This window comes from Labeo rohita, chromosome 13 (assembly GCF_022985175.1).
Source record: "Labeo rohita strain BAU-BD-2019 chromosome 13, IGBB_LRoh.1.0, whole genome shotgun sequence".
NCBI lineage: Eukaryota > Metazoa > Chordata > Actinopteri > Cypriniformes > Cyprinidae > Labeo > Labeo rohita.
This window is the reverse complement of record NC_066881.1, coordinates 24,191,819-24,210,698: the sequence shown is the minus strand read 5'-3', so window position 1 is coordinate 24,210,698 and position 18,880 is coordinate 24,191,819. Positions and strand designations below refer to the sequence as shown.

General features: G+C 31.7%; 1 protein-coding gene across 10 annotated transcripts in view; it reads right to left on the bottom strand.

Moving 5' to 3' along the window:
* The window catches only part of macrod2 (mono-ADP ribosylhydrolase 2), a 668,211-nt gene that overhangs the window by 168,805 nt on the left and 480,526 nt on the right, over window positions 1–18,880 (bottom strand). For all 10 annotated transcript variants that reach the window (XM_051125202.1, XM_051125209.1, XM_051125205.1 and 7 more), the window contains exon 7: window positions 10,576–10,606. In XM_051125202.1, the coding sequence (XP_050981159.1) occupies window positions 10,576–10,606 (31 nt within the window). The remainder of the gene's footprint in view (window positions 1–10,575; window positions 10,607–18,880) is intronic.

Below are 18,880 nucleotides of genomic sequence, written 5' to 3'. Positions count from 1 at the left end.
GTGCACGACTGACTTTAACTGGTTACCCATAAAGCAGTGCAACGACGTCTGCCAAATGCTAAAGAAAAACAGCCTGCAACTTGCATCAACCGAAAAATAAACTAAAATAAAATTAAATAAAATTAAATTAAAAAGAAAAAAAAAAGCTTTTACTTTGCCTAGTTAATTACGTTTTTAACAACAAATTGCACAGAGATGAAATGATAGGTTAGTGGATGATTAATATTTTCTGTTATTGTCTAAAGGTGCCATATTCATCTATATCTAATCAAATCATTTCATTTCCTACTCTATTACTGCTTTGTGGAAGAATGAGGATTTTATGTGCTTCATTAAAAGAAGATCTGATATTTCTCTATAAAAGCCATAATCAACTAATTAACTTTTTTAAAGTAATAAAATGGTCACAGTGTGAAAACACCATAAAATCCAGATTTTAATGACTATCATTGTGTTTCGAGAAACTCAAACTAAACCCACGTAAAATTAATAACTTTACCGGTAAGAATGCATCTACCAACATACAGAACAGCAAGCTGTTTTTCCCAAGTCAAGTCATATTTATATGAACTGTGTTTGAATGGACACTGGTAGAAGCTACTTAATAATTAACGTGGAAAACTTTTGCACGAAAGAATAAACTGAAAACAGCTGAGCCAGAACCGCAGGACCTGGAAAGACCGAGGAACTTTGAAATGGTCATGATTTGCCTGATGGGTGAGAAAGTGATGGAGGTGACGTCTAACTAAATCATTATGACATGTGTCCAACCGGACCCGTGGGTGCAGGACTCATAAAAATGTAAGAAGCTGAACGTGTCAGCTAGTGGATGAAGGTTCAGACAGACACATGTTGTCTTGGTGGATGTTCACAGAAATACACAGTACTGCAGAAGACTAGCTGCAGATTTGAAAGAATAATGCTGGTGTATACAGGGGGAAAAACACAGGGAGATGTGACCCACATCTAAAATGGATAGAGACACATATATAGATGACCAAACCAGGCCTGTCAGGGTGTGACCTTGAAAAGCCATATATATTGGTGGTGACATTTTTGCCCCACATGCTAAAATTATCACCTAACATTTAGTTTTCACTAAACCATGTCACACACATTTCTTACAATGATTCTGTTGTTTTCCAGTGTGAAATCAACCCTCCCAACATGCTACAACATAATTAATAATTAGGCTACTTTTGTGTTTTTCATGCAAAAATGTATATTTAACTGCAAACGGTCACATGAAAAAAATCCCTAATCATTATTATTAATATTACTGTTATTATTATATTGCATTTTGATATTTTAGAACCTGTAAGTGCATTTGTAATGTAACCGCCTTTCTGAATATTATAATGATTATACACATTATTGTAGCAGTCATTTTTTGTATAATATAATCACATATTAATCTCTTTTTAATAGAATGAGAACTCATATTAGAATAATGGGAATTGGGTAAAATGAATTAACCGTAAAATAATACACATTAAAGGCAAAAAAAAATATATAAATAAATAAATAAATAAATAAATAAATAATCATATAAGTAAAATTAATTAACCTGAAAATAATGTGAAAAATAAAAATGAAAGGGAAAAATGAAACAAACAGAAAAATAAATAAGTAAATAAATAATGAGATAAGTAAAATTAATTAACCTGAAAATAATGCAAAAAATAATAAAAAAAAAAAAAAAAAAAAAAAAAAAAAAAAAAAACTGAAAATGTAAAAAATAAAAATGAGTCAAAACCAGAAAATAAATAAATGAGAATTGGGTAAAATTAATTAACCTGAAAAAAACGCGCAAAAATAAAAATTAAAGGCTAAAATGAAACAAACAGAAAATAATTAAGTAAATAAATAATGAGATTAATTTACCTGAAAATAATGCAAAAAATAAAAATGAAAGGCAAAAATGAAAAAAACTGAAATAAATAAATAAATAAATACATAAATGAGAATTGGGTAAATGAATTAACCTGAAAGTAGTGCAAAAATTAAATAAAAATTAAAGGCAAAAACAGAAACAGACAGGAAATAAATAAAAAAAATAAAATGAATGATATTTTTAATATTAATATTAATTATGATATTATAAATATGATTATTTTTAATGATTATAATATGATTATTTTTGTAACATACATATAATTATAATACAATACATACAATCATATATTAAGCTTTTTTTAATAGAATGACAATGAGACTTGTATTAGAATAATGAGAAAGTAATGAGAATTTGCAAAATAAAATAAACACAATTATTACATTTTAATAAATAAATAAATAAATATTAATTTATTGTTTTGACAGTTGTTTTCTGTATGCAAAATGTTACTACATATTTCTTTTTTCTCTTTTGATTATTGTAGTAAAATATAATATGGAAACATACTTCACCCTAGTATTAATAGTTTTATTAATAATAAATAAAAAACAAACAAACTAATTATAGATCTGTAGTCTAACTTTACAGTTCCCAAGCAACATTATAACTTCTGATTATACATTCTGACTCATCCAATCAGAATTTAGCATTAGAACTATTCACTACTGATCTGGCGTTCAGTGTGGGAGTCAGTTGCTAACTCAGTAATAGGCTCTGAGCTGTCTGGATGTCCAATTTACTCAGCATATACAGTATCTCTAGGATTCAGACCGATAACTAGCGAGATCATTCAGACATTCAGACCAATTCATAAAAAAGGAAGTCAAACTCAACTTGTTTACAAATCAGACATCACTAGCTGAACAATGTCACACCCTGTTTACTGTTGTCACATGCAATTGAAATCTCTTGCCTGTTTACCATCTTCCTGCACCCAATCTTTCTCTCGTGTCACATCCAATTCAGACTGCGAGTTCACAGCTCAGCTAAAATATAAAATCAAGTTGCTGTAGGGTTGTAGATTTAGATTCTGTTCAAACAACTGTGATCTCTAAAATATGTCCTCAGCCCTCAAAACTTCCCCGAGCAGTGTCAATCTTGACAATGATAAAACCATGAAAGTGTAAAACACTAAACTTTCATCCCTTTCCCTAGATGCAATGCTAAGATTCCCTCTTCCCCGCCTGTGCTGAGATAACCCCACATCAGTATGTGATCATAAAAGATTCCCTCCCTAAGCCTGTTCACACTTCCACTCCCCAGCATAAACCTCAGGCTTTTAAATACAGCGCTATCCTGAGAGGAAAACCTGTACAATATCAAGGTAAAGAGATAAGGGGTTCGGCCCTAATCCACTACAGAGATGGACAGGGGAATCACCCGGTGAAGACACTTAGTCGGCTGACCCTGGCTGATCCTGAACAGACGTACGGATGCATTGTCTGGATTACAGCTGCCTATCTCACACCACCAGGTTTAGGCTAAAAAAAAAAAAATCTTAGTGTCAACACACCTCTCGTTCAACTAAGGGTAAACACATTTGTCAAGCAGCGTTTAGAAAATGAACTGAAAATGGCTTTATAAATTTTAAGTTATGTCTGAATTTGAAGTGATTAAAAACAATATATATATATATATATATATATATATATATATAAATAAAGGCCTGTCAGTTTAACACATTAATAATTAATTAGTTATGAATAAATAACGTGATTAAAATATTTGAACACAGTTATATATACATATATATATATATATGAGTGCTGATTTTGTCCTGATCTATCACAAGCTTGAATATGATTTTATACAACAGTTCAGTAAATAAGTTGATATTGTGTTAAATTTTAAACAACATCATGTGTTCTTGCACAATTTTGCAGAGAACATATTACCTTTGAACCCATAGAAGAATTGTTGCACGTCTCTGAGCAACACAGCGGTGTTTAGTTTCTAAATAAATCCGCGTTTCGAATGAATCGTGTGCACTAATGATTCAAAGGCCCATTCATAAAGAGAGCCATTTGGTTCATTCCTGAATGAATCAGCCGTTTGAATGAATCAAATGAATAAATGAATGACTCAAACACATTTACCGATTTAGTTTTTTAGAGTATAATTTCATTAAAAAATACTAATAATAAAAATAGAACATTAAAAGGATAGTTCACCCCCAAAAACTAAATAAATGAACAATCTGTCATCATTTACTCACCCTCATGTTGTTTCAAACTTTTCTTTTGTGGAACATAAAAGAAGGTATTTTGAGAAATGTCGACAACAAAGTTGTTTTGGTTACCATTGACTTTCATTGTATGAACAAAAAATACTGCTTTGTTTCTCAAATTATCTTCTTTTATGTTACATAGTTTACGTTAGGCCGTTGTAGCCTAAATGTTTTTGTGTAATACATTTTATGTTGAATCAAATAAAATATTTCTTTCTAAAGCTACAATTTGTAATGTCTACTTGATACTTTCTCAGTAAACACAAATATAGCTTTAAATAATCTTTTGTGGGTAGTTTCACAATCAAATTTATTTTGCAATTAATTCGATTAATTAACTGAAACATCATGTAATTACTTAGATTAAAAAATTTCACTGACTTATATATATATCGGGGCATTTCCTCATAGTACAAGTCACTGTGTTACATTTCACCTTTGATGTTTTTTTGTTGAAATAACTGTTTCTTCTTATTTGTTCTTACCATCTATGTTCACTGGGGTTGTTTGTTACATTTAATGTTGTTTAATTAAAGCTGCAGTCCGTAAGTTTTGTTTTTGTTCCGGTTCATGACAGTTAGGGTATGCTGCAAAACTCCCATCTCATGTTCTCCCTCAACTTCAAAATCGCCCTATATCGCTGTTTTACCTTTTTTGTTAAGGGTGTTTGATCTTCTTTGCATGTTCACTTTGCATAGACTGGGTCATAACTTCTGCAGCGATGTAGGATGATTTTGAAATGATGTTTGAAGTTGAGGGAGAAAATACGATTGGAGTTTTTCGACATACCCTAACTGTCTTGTGTCAGAATACACAGAGTTCATGGAGAGAAAGGCAAGATGAGCGTTTGAGATTAAAAAGTATTCAAATTGTATTTTTTTAACGAAAATAACCGAAGGTTTCGCTAGATAAGACCCTTCTTCCTCGGCTGGGATCATTTACAACCGCATTTGGGATCGTTTGAAGCCGCATTTAAACTGCATTTTGAAAATTCAAAATCGGGGCACTGTATCAGTCCATTATATGGAGAAAAATGCAGAAATGTTTTTCTTTACGAACATGAACATCTTGGATGACAAGGGGGTGAGTACATTATATGTGAATCTTCGTTTTGGAAGTGGACTTCTCCTTTAAGTACTTCAAAAGGTTTGAATATTAACATATCAGTTAATGAAATACATTTTTTAAAAGTAAATTTAAGTAAAATCTATAAAACCTAAAATGTTGCCACTATTTTTTACAGCAAAATTCTGGCAACCACAGCATTTACAGTGTTTATATGCATCACAAACTGTCTAATGTCAAATGTCACTCTTTTCTTCTGACTATGGTATGTTCACAGAGCCTTTTATGTAATATAGTCTGACTGTATTACACTGACTCTTATTTTTCTCCACAAGGCCTTGGGAAGGTGTTTGCAGTGGATTTCTGAGAGAAAATAAATAATAAATCATGCCTCATCACCATGTGTACACAAACCTTAAATGACCAGACCTTGATATGGTGATGAATGCTTCAAGTCAATATACCCCATTGAGCTGGATGATGAGGCAATAAAGAGCTCTCTTCAAATGGCGATGACGGTAATCTAATGAGTGACATGTTTTGATGTCAGACAGCTCCTGTCTTTTCCTTGACAAAGTCGTCAGGGCGGTTAAACCTCACGGGCACAGAGCGAGATTTTCTCCTCTAGGCTTCGGTGAAAGATGAACCGGCGTCTAATTCATTTTCTCTTTGTTGCTTATCTGAAGGCGGGGCTGGATATATCATGACAGACTGTGACAACACCGTTAGAAGGAGGCTGTTAAGATGCCCGGATGGTTCAAATGTAATTGCAGTTTTCTCCTTTTTGACTCTGTCTCTCTTTCTGCGGGCTAAAATAATAATGAAAGAATTAACCTGTGGGGTTCAAGGCTATTGGATTTGAGTTTCCTTGATATGAATCTTACACACACAAGTTGTGAACAGCATCTTTAAGCTGTTAGAGATGGAATAACTGTAGGGGAGACCGAGGGCAACTGTAAAACTAAATATCTTCGATCAAAAACCAGGTAAGAGCAAAGACACATGCTAAGTACAGCTCTCTGCTTGCCTGAGAATAACTGATTTTGAAGAATAAAATGGATTTTTTCCTTCCACTGGATATAAAGTATTTTTCTTCTTTTGTATAAAGTTTTGAAACTTTAAAATTTTGTCTTTTTCATGTGTAGGTTGCTGGGTAAAAGCTAACACTGAAGCTACCATTCAAAAATTGTATGATTGCAGTGAGGTTGAAGACAATATTAATAGTTAAAATAACTGTTATTATTATTATTATTCCGTAATCTTACAACATTAACCAGTTTTTTGTTGTTGTTGTTTTAAAAAATAATTAAAATTATTTTATTAAATTATAAAATTAAATTTTATTAAAAAATTAAAAATAATTTATAAAAAATATATTTAAAAAATGTTTATAATTAAAATTGAAAAAATGAATGAATAAATGAATGAATGAATGAATAAATAAAACAAGTTCTTTTGAAATTTAATTTTTTTAATGCCACATTAAAATGTAACATCTCAAAAATTGTGCAATTACCATACATAATTTGTATGATTTCTGTGAGGTTGGGGGCAATATTAATATTAAACATTATCTCAATACTCCTTTTTTAAAATAAAATTGCAAAATTACCAAACAAAATGTGTGTGATTGCTGTGAAGTTGGGAACAATATTAATAGCTATAATAACATTAATATTATTATTATTGTTATTCCCTAATCTAAGCAAAGCAAAAAAAAAAAAAAAAAACATTATCTCAATACTCCTTTTTTAAAATAAAATTGCAAAATTACCAAATAAAATGTGTGTGATTCCTGTGAAGTTGGGAACAATATTAATAGTTATAATAACATTATTATTATTATTATTATTGTTCCCTAATCTTACAATTCCCTAATCAGACTTATTTTTTGTTTACATTTATTAAAATTATTTTTATTGAATTATAAAATTAAATTATATAAAATAATTTTAAATGAAAAATCATTTAAAAAATAAATACATACATACAAAATTTATTTGAAATTTGACATTATTTTTAATGCCACATTAAAATGTAAAATTTCCACACAAAAAAAAGTTCATAATCAATATTCTTTTTTTTACAATAAAATTGAAAAATTACCATACAAAATTTGTATGATTGCTGTGAGTTTGGAGACTATTTTAATAGTAATAATAACATTATATTATTATTATTATTATTATTATTATTATTCCCTTATCTTACAACATTAAAACATATTTTTTTGTTTGTTAAAAAATTACAATTACAATTATTTTTAATAAAATTATTAAATTAAATTATATAAAAAATTAAAATGTTTATAATTAAAAATAAAAGCATTTCTTTGAAATGTGGCATTTATTTTAATGCCACATTAAGATGTAACATTTCAAAAATAAGTATAAAAAAAATCCTGAGAATAATCTCAACACTTTTTTTTTTTTTTTTTTTTTTTTTTTTTTAACAATAAAATGTAAGATTTCTATTTCAGATGTCATAACAGAGGTGTAATACTACAACTTTAATCTCAAATAAACAAATGTATAAAAATAAAAAAACATTGGCACTAAAAAAACGTTGCTTTTAATGAACCGATTGCATATCCAGGAAAAAAAGTGAATGATAGATCCAGACAGAGTAAAGGATGATGCAACCTCTGTCCACCTCTGTGCTTTGCCTGTGTCCACACTATGTAAGACACTGATAGATTTGCCAGTCCCTCCCATCCTCACTGAAAAAGAAATAACCCGTTTTTAACCCGTCTCTCGTGGCATTGATTGATAGGCTATGAGCGTCGGACTTAATAACCTCTATCATACTATCCAACCCCTCTGCTGGCGGCAGGCGCCAGTTTGTTTATGGGTGGCATCTCCTCCAATACGCCATGTGTGTGAAAGCTCTGCCTGTGCTAATGGTGTGGGCTGAGGGATTGGACTGTCAGCTGGGAGTGAGGCCTCATTTTTCTACCTGCCTGCTGTCCACGTTCCCAACCCCACAGAACAGCCCCTTTACGCCTTACCCTCTGTACCCCGATCATCTGTCAGCCTGGACCTCGGCTCCCATGATGCAGCGAAAAAGAGAGATGGGGTGTCAGCTCGGGTTGGCTGTGAGTGACACTTCTACATGTTGGATCAGGGCGCACGGAGCTGCTTAATCTGGTGATGTGGCCACATGGATTGTGTTTGTCTCGCTTGGTTAGCTTATTCACATTGAAGAAGAGAGCAAATGTTCTTTCAGCTTATAAAAACAAACGCTCAAGACTGCCACGGTAGCATATGAAAGCTCAGCCGTATGAAATTTATTTCCCTCCTAAACGTTTACTGTCTTTTTGGCCGAAAGAAACAAGAAAACGTCAGGTTGGGGAAGTATTCTAGGTTATTAGCTCTTTGATCATGATATTCGAGCGCTCTTCTTGCTTTCAGAGTAAATGCTTTCACTCTCTGTGATGATCTGAACAATTACGCAGTGCTGGAGAGGCAGGATGCAGAATATTTACTGAATCAAACATAATTGCATTCTTTCTGAAGTGATGAGATCTCAAAGGCACGTTCTCATGGCAGAATTTTACACATTCACACCAGTACATTATACGCGACTGTTCAAGAGGTTTTTTTTTTATACTTCCCATTAAATTGTTTTAAAGTAATAAGGACATTTATAATGTTGCAAAAAATCTATTTCACAGCAGTGCTCTTCTTTTGAAATTTCGATACAAAAAGAATCCTGAAAAATCATGAATTCATGGATTCAACAAAAATATATATTATATAAAATTGTATTATATTATGTTATATCAAATTATATTTTTTTAATTTTATTATCATAATAAGAAATGTTTCTTGAGCACCAAATCAGCATATTAGAATGATTTCTGAATTATCATAATACATGGAAGACTAAAATAATGACTGCTAATCACTAGAAATAAACTATATTTAAAATATATTCAAATATAAAATATTATATTAAATAAGTTATATTAAATAATGTTTCATTTTATGTTTGTACTATTTTATTTTATTTAAAAATTAGAATTGTGAGATATAAATTCGCAATCAAGAGAAATTAGACTTTTTTCTCGCAAATGCAAGTATGTGTCTTGTAATTCTGACATTTTTCTCAGAATTGCGAGATATAAACTCGCAATTGCAAGTTAAGTCAAATTTTGAGGGGAAGAAAAGACTTATCTTCTCAGAATTGTGAGTTTATGTCTGACACTTTTGACTTAACTCGCAATTACGTTATAAAGTTAAATTACGATTAAACTCGCAATAACGTTATAAAGGGTTTGTATCTCGCAATTCAGACTTTTATTCTCAGAATTATAAGATATAAACTCGCAATTTTTAATTATAAAGTCTAATTTTAAGGGGAATCTTTTCTTAACTTCTGACTTTTCTTAACTTTCTTAACTTAATCTTCTGACTGAACTCGTAATTACATTATGAAGTCAAAATTGCAAGATACAAACTGATTTTTTTTTATTCTGGCTTTTTTCTGAAAATTTTGAGATATAAACTCGCAATTCTGATTTTTTTCTTGCAAATGTGGGTTTGTATTTCACAATTCTGACTTTTTTCTCAGAATTGTAAGATATAATCTACACACAACTTTTTTTTTTTTTTAAGAGTTTAGAGGGTTTTTCTTTTTTTTTGCTGTTTTTGTTTGTTTGTTTGTTTTTTGATTTGTGTGTGCATGTGGGATGCCTCATATGGCAAAAAATTCCTTTTATGGTGTGCATACCTGGCCAATAAATGTTGTTGTTGTAGAAATGTTGTTGTTGTTAAGTCCAATTTTGAGGGGTATCTTCTCAGAATTGCGAGTTTATATCTGACAATTCTAATTTAATAACTTGCAATTGCATGATATAAAGTCAAAACTGCGAGATACAAACTCATAATTCTGACTTTTTTTCTCAATTGTGAGTTTATATCATGCAATTCTGAGAAAAAAGTCAGATTTGCAAGTTCACATCTCACAATTCTTTGTAACTCACAATTGCAAGTTTATATCTCACAATTCTGAGAAAAAAGTAAGAACTGCAAGATTTAAACTCGCAATTGTGAGATAAAAAGTCGCAATTACCTTTTTTTTATATATATATATTTTTATTCAGTGGCAGAAATGGGCTTCCATAATATACTGTATGCACACTTCAACATACTCCTTTTTAAAAACAAGAGTCAATTTTGAAAATGAAAGTAATGCTGGGAGAATGTAAAGACATGAAAAGACTGTATAGGTAATTTGCTCATCATCGGCTCTTTTATCCCTACATAATATGCACATATTGCAAGTATTAATGTAAGTTGCTATCTAAACCGCACACATGCTTCTTCATGCACACATTCAGAATCACACTGACAAGGTTTAGAGGATGAATAGACATTTTCCTTACCATAAATTCCTGTCGATATGCATGGAAAGGCCTGTAATAGAAAAAAAAAAAAGCAAAAGGTAAGCCAACTCTGAAATGAAACTGATATAAAAATACATACATTCTGACCCAAACCTAATCAGGAAGGAAAAAAACACCTTAGACTTAGACGCAGGCAATGAAATGAGCCAAACACTAGTTTTCAGCCTTAAGTTGTTTCTTTCCAATTCCTGCTAAGCTTGCATTTTGATAACATGCATGAATTTCATTAAAGCCAACTATACGAAATTGTGTGTTTTGGAGAAATTTGACGTTTAGTGAATGTCAAATGTTTCATTAATAGCCAGTGGGAATAACTGCTAATGCAAGCTTACACCAAACATCAAATATATATTAAAAAGCCTAAAGACATGGGGCGTTGCTTTTTCCTGAGTTTGTTTTTGCGGATCTCTAGGCTATACTGAAACAGCTTCAAAGAAAAGGATGAAATGAACGTTTCTTCCTGTTGGGGTAGACAGAGCGCTTACATTCGGTGCTTTGACACAAAGTGACACGCAGACATAACATCCATGTAAATCAGTTTGAGATAACACATATTGCCATATATAATAACAGTGACATCGCCACCTGTAGGCTTCGCCACCTGCTTTTGACACGCACCCAGTGAGAAAGATCCATTTCGATTTACTTTCCCTGGCGAGAGACTTCAAAAGCAACATTCTGCCTGTCGTCTGGTGTTGATCTAATTAATCTGACAGTTAATTAAGGGACAGTCATATTTCAGTATGTCAGGACACATATAGTAGCTGGAGGAGAGATGGCCTCTGGGAAATGCACATCAGTCTGTAGAATACATCCTGAAGTTGTGCACGGTAATTTAATACTCCTGAAAATTATAACTGATCCACTCATGGATATTTCTGAAGGGTAAATGGGGCCTTGGATTGGAGCCATTTGGAATCTGGGAAATGTTTGGATCTGTTATGATGGTGGAGCTCTGAACTGTCATAATCTCTGAGGAAAATTAGAAACTGAACACACTAAGAGGCAGAATTTAAAAACGTGAATTAGTTAAGATTCAACAAGAAACACTCAAAAAACTGTTTTTTGGACTGTAGGTTAGATCTATATATACATGTGAAATGTAGGTTACAATGTGACCCAGACACAAAGATGAACTCATCATCAACTCAATCTTTTTTCGTTTTTAATCTGTATGAGATTTTGTTCTTCTAAGTCCATATAAGATTGAGTCTAACTCACACTCTTGGTATTGCCTTTTGTTAGTCAATACCTACAATGTTAGTTGGACTGTTTTCAGATGGACTCCATTGTTCTTCAATAAAAATGAAAAAGGAAAAAAATAAATAAAAATGAAGTAAAAAAAAATAAAACAAATTTATATATATATATATATATATATATATATATATAAATACACTTTTTTTTTTTTTTGGTAATCTATCTCTTCACGAATATTGATCCACTGCAAAGTTGTAAAATACATCAAATTAAATGTCTTTAGCTAAAAAAATGTTATTCTAAAGAACACATTTTGGGACCTAGAAATTAGGTCATAGTCCAAAAAGTTATTAAATGGTCTAAACTAAACTAAACTAAAAGAAGAGAAATAAAAAGGAAAAAAACAACATAAAAATAAAATAAAATAAAATATTGATCCAATGCAAAGATGTATAAAATAACAAATTAAATGTATTTAGCTATAAATCTGTTCATCTAAAGAACACATTTTGCAACCTAGAAATTAGGTCTTGGTCCAAAAATGTATTAAATAGTATAAAATAAAATAAAATAAAATAAAAATTTAAAATGCAATACAATAATATAAAATTAAATAATAATAGAAAATAAAATAAAATAAAATAAAACAAAATAATGAAAAGGAATAAAATGAAATCAAGTAACAGACAATTTTTCATTTTTTGGTAAACCATCCCTTCAAAACTAAATATTGACCAATGCAAAGTTGTATAATGCAAAAAATGTAATGTCTTTAGCTCTAAGTGTGTTAATCTAAAGAACACATTTAGAAACCTCAAAAGTAGGTCACGGTCCAAATAAATTAAAAGGTCATGAAAACTTTCTTTTTACTTACTGATCAAGAACAAGTGGAGAGCCACTGATTTAGGATCAGTTCTAGAATATGAATTCTGACACGCTTCATCTCTTGTGTGCATTTTTGATTCCAAGACGCATGTGATGATGTCTCATTTGTTGTATTGACATTTTCACTATGACAATGAATTGTCCAAAGTGCAAAAGTGTCCCTGATTACCTGCATTCCTAAAAAAATAAATAAATAAATAAAATAAAAATATGAACAAAGTGATGTTTATTTAGGGGTGTTTATTTGTGTCTCGGTATTCACTGATAAATGATATATAATTTTTGCGAACAGGTGCGTGAGACTTTTTCCACCGTGGAACGAAAAAGACCAGCGCGACTGGGGGAGAAACAGAGCAACTCCGATATTTATGACCATATTTTTTAAAAGATTAAAAACTTACCATACTGTAATAGGTCTGGCTCTGCGGCACTTTGCACCAGATGTATTACTCAAGAGCAGGTTTAGAGCTGCAACAACCATCATTTTTCCATACGACCGCGTTCTACGCGCCCCGTCCCACATTCATCATTTTTAGTATATTAATAAACAGTAAAGAGGAGATATTTATTCAAAGCTCTCATTTGTCTCCACAAACCAGCTGAATCTGTGCTTTAGCATAGCATTTATCATAAAAAACAAAGTGTGACCACTGCGTTAATGCAGCATTATGACAAATGCAAATTTCACTATCGTTTCCAGTTGTTTGAATCTAGATTGGAACAGGAGTAATACGGCGAGTGTTAAAAAGGTGTGAACGCCGGCATTTGTAGACGTGGCTCTGAACGGACGAGATGCCGTCTAACGACGCTCTAAAAAGCCGCTAATAAGGCTTTGTTTTAAAAATGTTTGAAGTGCTAAAAGTAGGTATTTTCCATATCAAATGAGCTTTTGTTTTGCGGCAAGAGCTTTAGCACAAAGCAGACTGTAATTGCAATAATGCCTCGCTAACAGAACATTAGAGGGAAAACAACAACACGAAACAACTGCGATATAATTTCAGGTGACAGCTGTACAAATCAAAGGCAGTTGAGCTTTTCAATGAGGAACAGATGAGACTCCTGCTGAGCTGTGTACCTCTGATTATAAACCATTACTTACTGCTACAATAAAAACCTTACGGCCGTACGGCAGATGATGCGGCATTATCCAGCATACGCGCTTCACCTGATACCAGACAGTACTTGCAGATTTTTCCCCTGGTGTTTTGGCACTTACTTTCTGGTTTTTCCCAGAGAGGAGGGGCTTTGTTTGGCTGTTTATTATTTTACAGGGTTGTGTCAAAGCACCGCTTGTCAAGATCAATATTTCAGCTGAGTCTTTCACTAAAGCTTTGACCTTTCCAGGTGTACATCTCGCTTGGGCTCAAATTCCCCATGATGAGCAGCAGAGGAGGGCCATTTTTAGAGCGCTGCTCGGCTCAACACAATGTAAGCACACTCGCCTGAGTCTCTGCGGGGTTCAATAAAGACATGCTCGAAAAACATATATGTTTTATATACTCTGTATTGGAATTTTTTATCCCAAAGGCAAATGACCTAACAACAACAAGAACAAGAACAACAATAATAATAATAATAGTAGTAGAAATAATAATAATAATAATAATAATAATAACCACAACAACAACAACTACTACTACAGCTAATCATATTAGTTTTTGCATTATATCTGTTCGTTCATTAAATATAAAAATTATATACCCTGTACTGGTATTTTCATCCCAAAAGAAGAAGAAGAAAAAGAAAAACTTAAAAAAAAAATTCTAAATGAAATTTCTGTCTTCATTTATTCACCCTCATATCATTCCTTTCTTTTGTGGAACATTAAAGAGGGTATTTTGAAGACTGTTGGTAACAAAACTGTTTTGGTTACCATGACTTTCATTATATAAACAAAAAATACAGAAACGTTTCTTATATTATCTTCTTTTATGTTCCATAGTTCACATTATGCCGTTGCAGCCTAAACATTTATGCTACAATTAAGCTACAATTTGTAATGTGCTACTTTCTCATTTAACACAAAAATAGCTTTAAATAATCTTTTTTCGCAGTCAAATTTATTTTGCGATTAATATGTGATTAATTAGATTATGATTTATGTAATTAATTAGATAAAATCTAATGGGCAACAGATAATAATAATAATAATAATAATAATAATAATAATAAAATCTAATGGGCAATAGATAATAATAATAATAATTATCAATTAAAATTGTTAATCTAATTAATTTAATAAATAAATTAAGTTAATGCTTTAAACTGACAGCCCTAAAATAAATAAATAAATTTAATAATAATAATAATAATAATAATAATGATGTTGGTATTATTATTATTCAAAACAACTAATAATAATAATAATGTTGGTACTTATTATTATTATTATTATTATTAAAAACAACAACAACAACAACAACAACAACAACTACATATAATCTGTATTGATATTTAAATATAAATGTATAATCCGTATTGGAAAAAAAATCTGTATTGAAATTTTCATCTCAAAGGCAAATGTCCTCTCTCAAAAACCTTCATACCATATCAGCAAAATCAATTAAACAATTTTCCATTAAAAATCCCAATAATTCCCAGTTTGGCCTTTAGCAACAGAGAAAGCACATTAGCTGATATCCAGCATATTTGTCCTTCCAGCATCTGTACTGGCTCAACAGAGCATAAAGTATCATCAGAAAATAACACTGAAGAACATGCACATCTACCGGATTTACATAGCCACATATTGATTGAATACTCAATAGTGATCAATAATGATAATACTCTTGAATGTACAATTTCTAAACCTCTTCCAATTACAGGTAAAGAGCAGAGAGACCGTCTCGGTATTGAGTTCTGTGAGCAAAAACACACAACCGGTGTGTCTGACTAATCATTTGTAGCCTGGTGGAGGTGATAACTGCTTCACAGTGCAGCAGGATACACAACTCACCAGTTGATTTAGCTCGGCACAGTTACGCCACCACGACCATGACCAGACACACTTGTTTAGATATATTACAGCAGTGCATTTATATCAAACCGCTGCCTTAATTAACAAGGCTGACATTATTACACCTCTGCAGTGACTTATGGTCCTGTGCCTGTATTATTATTTCTGATCTGTCAGTTCATTAGGACCGAATCAGGCTCACGGCCCACTTGCTTTTGCCTGCTTATTGTGTTTCACGTTTTATTTGCTTGCAGTAGCTTGTTGAAATTGGTCACAAGGGAAACAATTCCACTGCAATCGCAATTCTCTAATCAATCATTGCTTCCGGTGTTCTTCAGGTTGTTTATTAAGATTATTATTGTTATTTATAATAGACACACCTTCTTTGCTGGAACTCCCACCAGGTTTAAGAGCAGCTCTTAATTGAACATATTTCTGTGGGGGTTTGTGTTTACATGTGTCAACAGGCCAAATACAGTTTCTGCATTTTTATGCTTATGTCATGTCATACTGCAGAGCGCTGTAGTGCTATATACGACTCTCAATAGCTCGCCTGATAACTATTCAACAAATAAATCAGCGAAAATAACAATAAACACATAAATGCTGTAGAAGTATTGTTCATTCTTAGTTTCTTGGTAACTAAAGTAGTTAACTAATGCTAAGTAATGAAACCTTTTTGTTCTTTTTGTTACTGAAAATGCAAGTAACACTAACAAATGTGACCATGGACCAAAAAAAAAGTTTTTTTTTTTTTTTTAATTGAGATTTATGCATTTATTATATTTATAACAATATTTGGCCAAGATAAAACTATCTGAAAATTTGGAATCTGAGAGTGTAAAAAAATCTAAATACTGAAAAAAATTGCCTTTAAAGTTGTCTAAATAAAGTTCTTGCATATTACTAATCAAAAATTAAGTTTTGATATATTTAAGGTAGGAAATTTACAAAATAACTTCATGGAACATGATCTTAATATCCTAATGATTTTTTCATAAAAGAAAAATGGATCATTTTGACCCATACCATTTATTTTTGGCTATTGCTACAAATATACCTGTGCTACCTAAGACCTACCTACCTTGTTGTAAAGTGTTACCAAATCTAGATGAATTCACTAGCTGATTAACTGACTAGTCAGGATGACTAGTTGAACATGTCGACCCCATTGACCCTAAAAAGCACAAATTAGATGCTCTTTCACCCTACAAAGTTTACCTTTAACCCCACATCAGCATGTCTTGCTTTAATCAAGTGAACCCGCAGACCTTGATTAGCCGGTTCAGATGCGTTTGATTAGCAATGGAACAAAACTGGTACAGATGAACCACTGATACAACCTTCTGAAAGCCTCTAAGAGTCTTTTATTTGCACGCACACCTCCAGGTCATCCTTTTAATTACGGAAATATCCACTTTAAGAAGGTGGAATCTCAAAGCAGATCTTAAATCCTTTTATTGAAGTGTATCCATTGAGGTAACAAAGCCATTTGGACAGGACGCACCATGACTTGGACTGGGACACTTGGCATGGCCTAGCTGTGTGCATGCAGAGGCTGTGATTGCTCATAATCATAGATCTGTTCTCACGTCCAGCCCGAGCTGAAGCAGTGCATGCGGGTTGCCATGGGAACACGCTGCTAAAAGCACCAGAGGCGAGGAGATGACCCACTGGCCACGGTCTTATCCTGTGTGTTTGTTCAAGGAGCTACTGAGTATAAATCACACAAGAGAGAGATGAAGCTCCGTCTCACTGACAGTAACACTGTTTCATCACTTTAACCACATTTAGCACAGGAACAAACACCAGCTTTCTATAAAGTGTTCAACAAAATTAAGTCAATACCCTATAAAATATGTATTAATAAGTTTAAAGCACCTGACCTTTACCTTTTTAGTGCATTCAGCTGCCTTTGGAATTTAACATGCAATTTTTGCCTCTGTACTTAACACACTTCTTCCCACAAATGTTTATGAAATAACCATCAGTTAATCTCTCTCTCTATATACTTTTTCCCAATCCAATATTATGGTCAGTACAGATTTTTATGTGCCCGATAACAGATTCAGAGAGCCACTTTTTTATTTATTTTTGCTTTGACAAACTAATTACATAGAAAAAAATATATAAAAGTAGATGCATTATGAATCATATTTATTGCTGATGTCATTTTATCTTTCTAAATAGCTTCACATACGTTACTGGTGGACATTTTCTGTGATTTTTTGTCTGTTACATCAATACATCAATAGGTGGTGATAAGGGACAAATCATTCATTCACAAATAATTATTTCAGAAAAAAACCCTCAAAAAAATAAGTGACCGACTTAAATCAATCCCGAACGAATCGAATGAATCATCTTCTGCAACTGAAAAAAGCTCAAATAAAACATATATATTAGATTACAGCTTAAATCAAAATTAGATGTTTACATTTATTATCACTGAAATAAAATGAAATGAATAGAAATATATATTTAAAAAAAAAAATCATAATAAAAAGAACAAAAGCACATAACTGCTCAAACTAAATTTATAATAAAACCGAAATGACAAAAAAGCTTGTTTAAAATAAATACTATAATAGTAATAATAATACTAAAATAATAATAATAAATATTATTTTAAGTTACAAATAAATAAATAATTATTAATTTTTTTCAAAAAATAATGATTCCTTCAGGAACAAAACAAGCAATCATCTTCATCAGTAAATCACTAAATCATTTACTCTACTGATTTTTTTCTTCTTTTCCACAAAACAATGATTCCTTCAGGAACAAAACAAGTTATCATCTTTATCAGTGAATCACTGAATCATTTACTTTACCGATTTGTTCAAAAACAATTATTCATTCAGGAACAAAACAAGTTATCATCTTTATCAGTGAATCACTGAATCATTCACTTTACCAATTTGTTCAAAACAATGATTCATTCAGGAACAAAACAAGTGATCGTCTTTATCAGTGAATTGCTTAATCATTCACTCTACCAATTTGTTCAAAAACAATGATTCATTCAGGAACAAAACAACTGATTGTCTTCATCAGTGAATCGCTGAATCATTTACTCTACCGATTTTTTCAAAAACAATGATTCATTCAGGAACAAAACAAGTGATTGTCTTTTTTTAGCGAATTGCTGAATCATTCACTCTACTGATTCATTCAAAAGTGATTCAGAGATGTGGATTGGTTGGTTCTGCTTTATTCGTAACTATTTTCGCTGACAGAAAC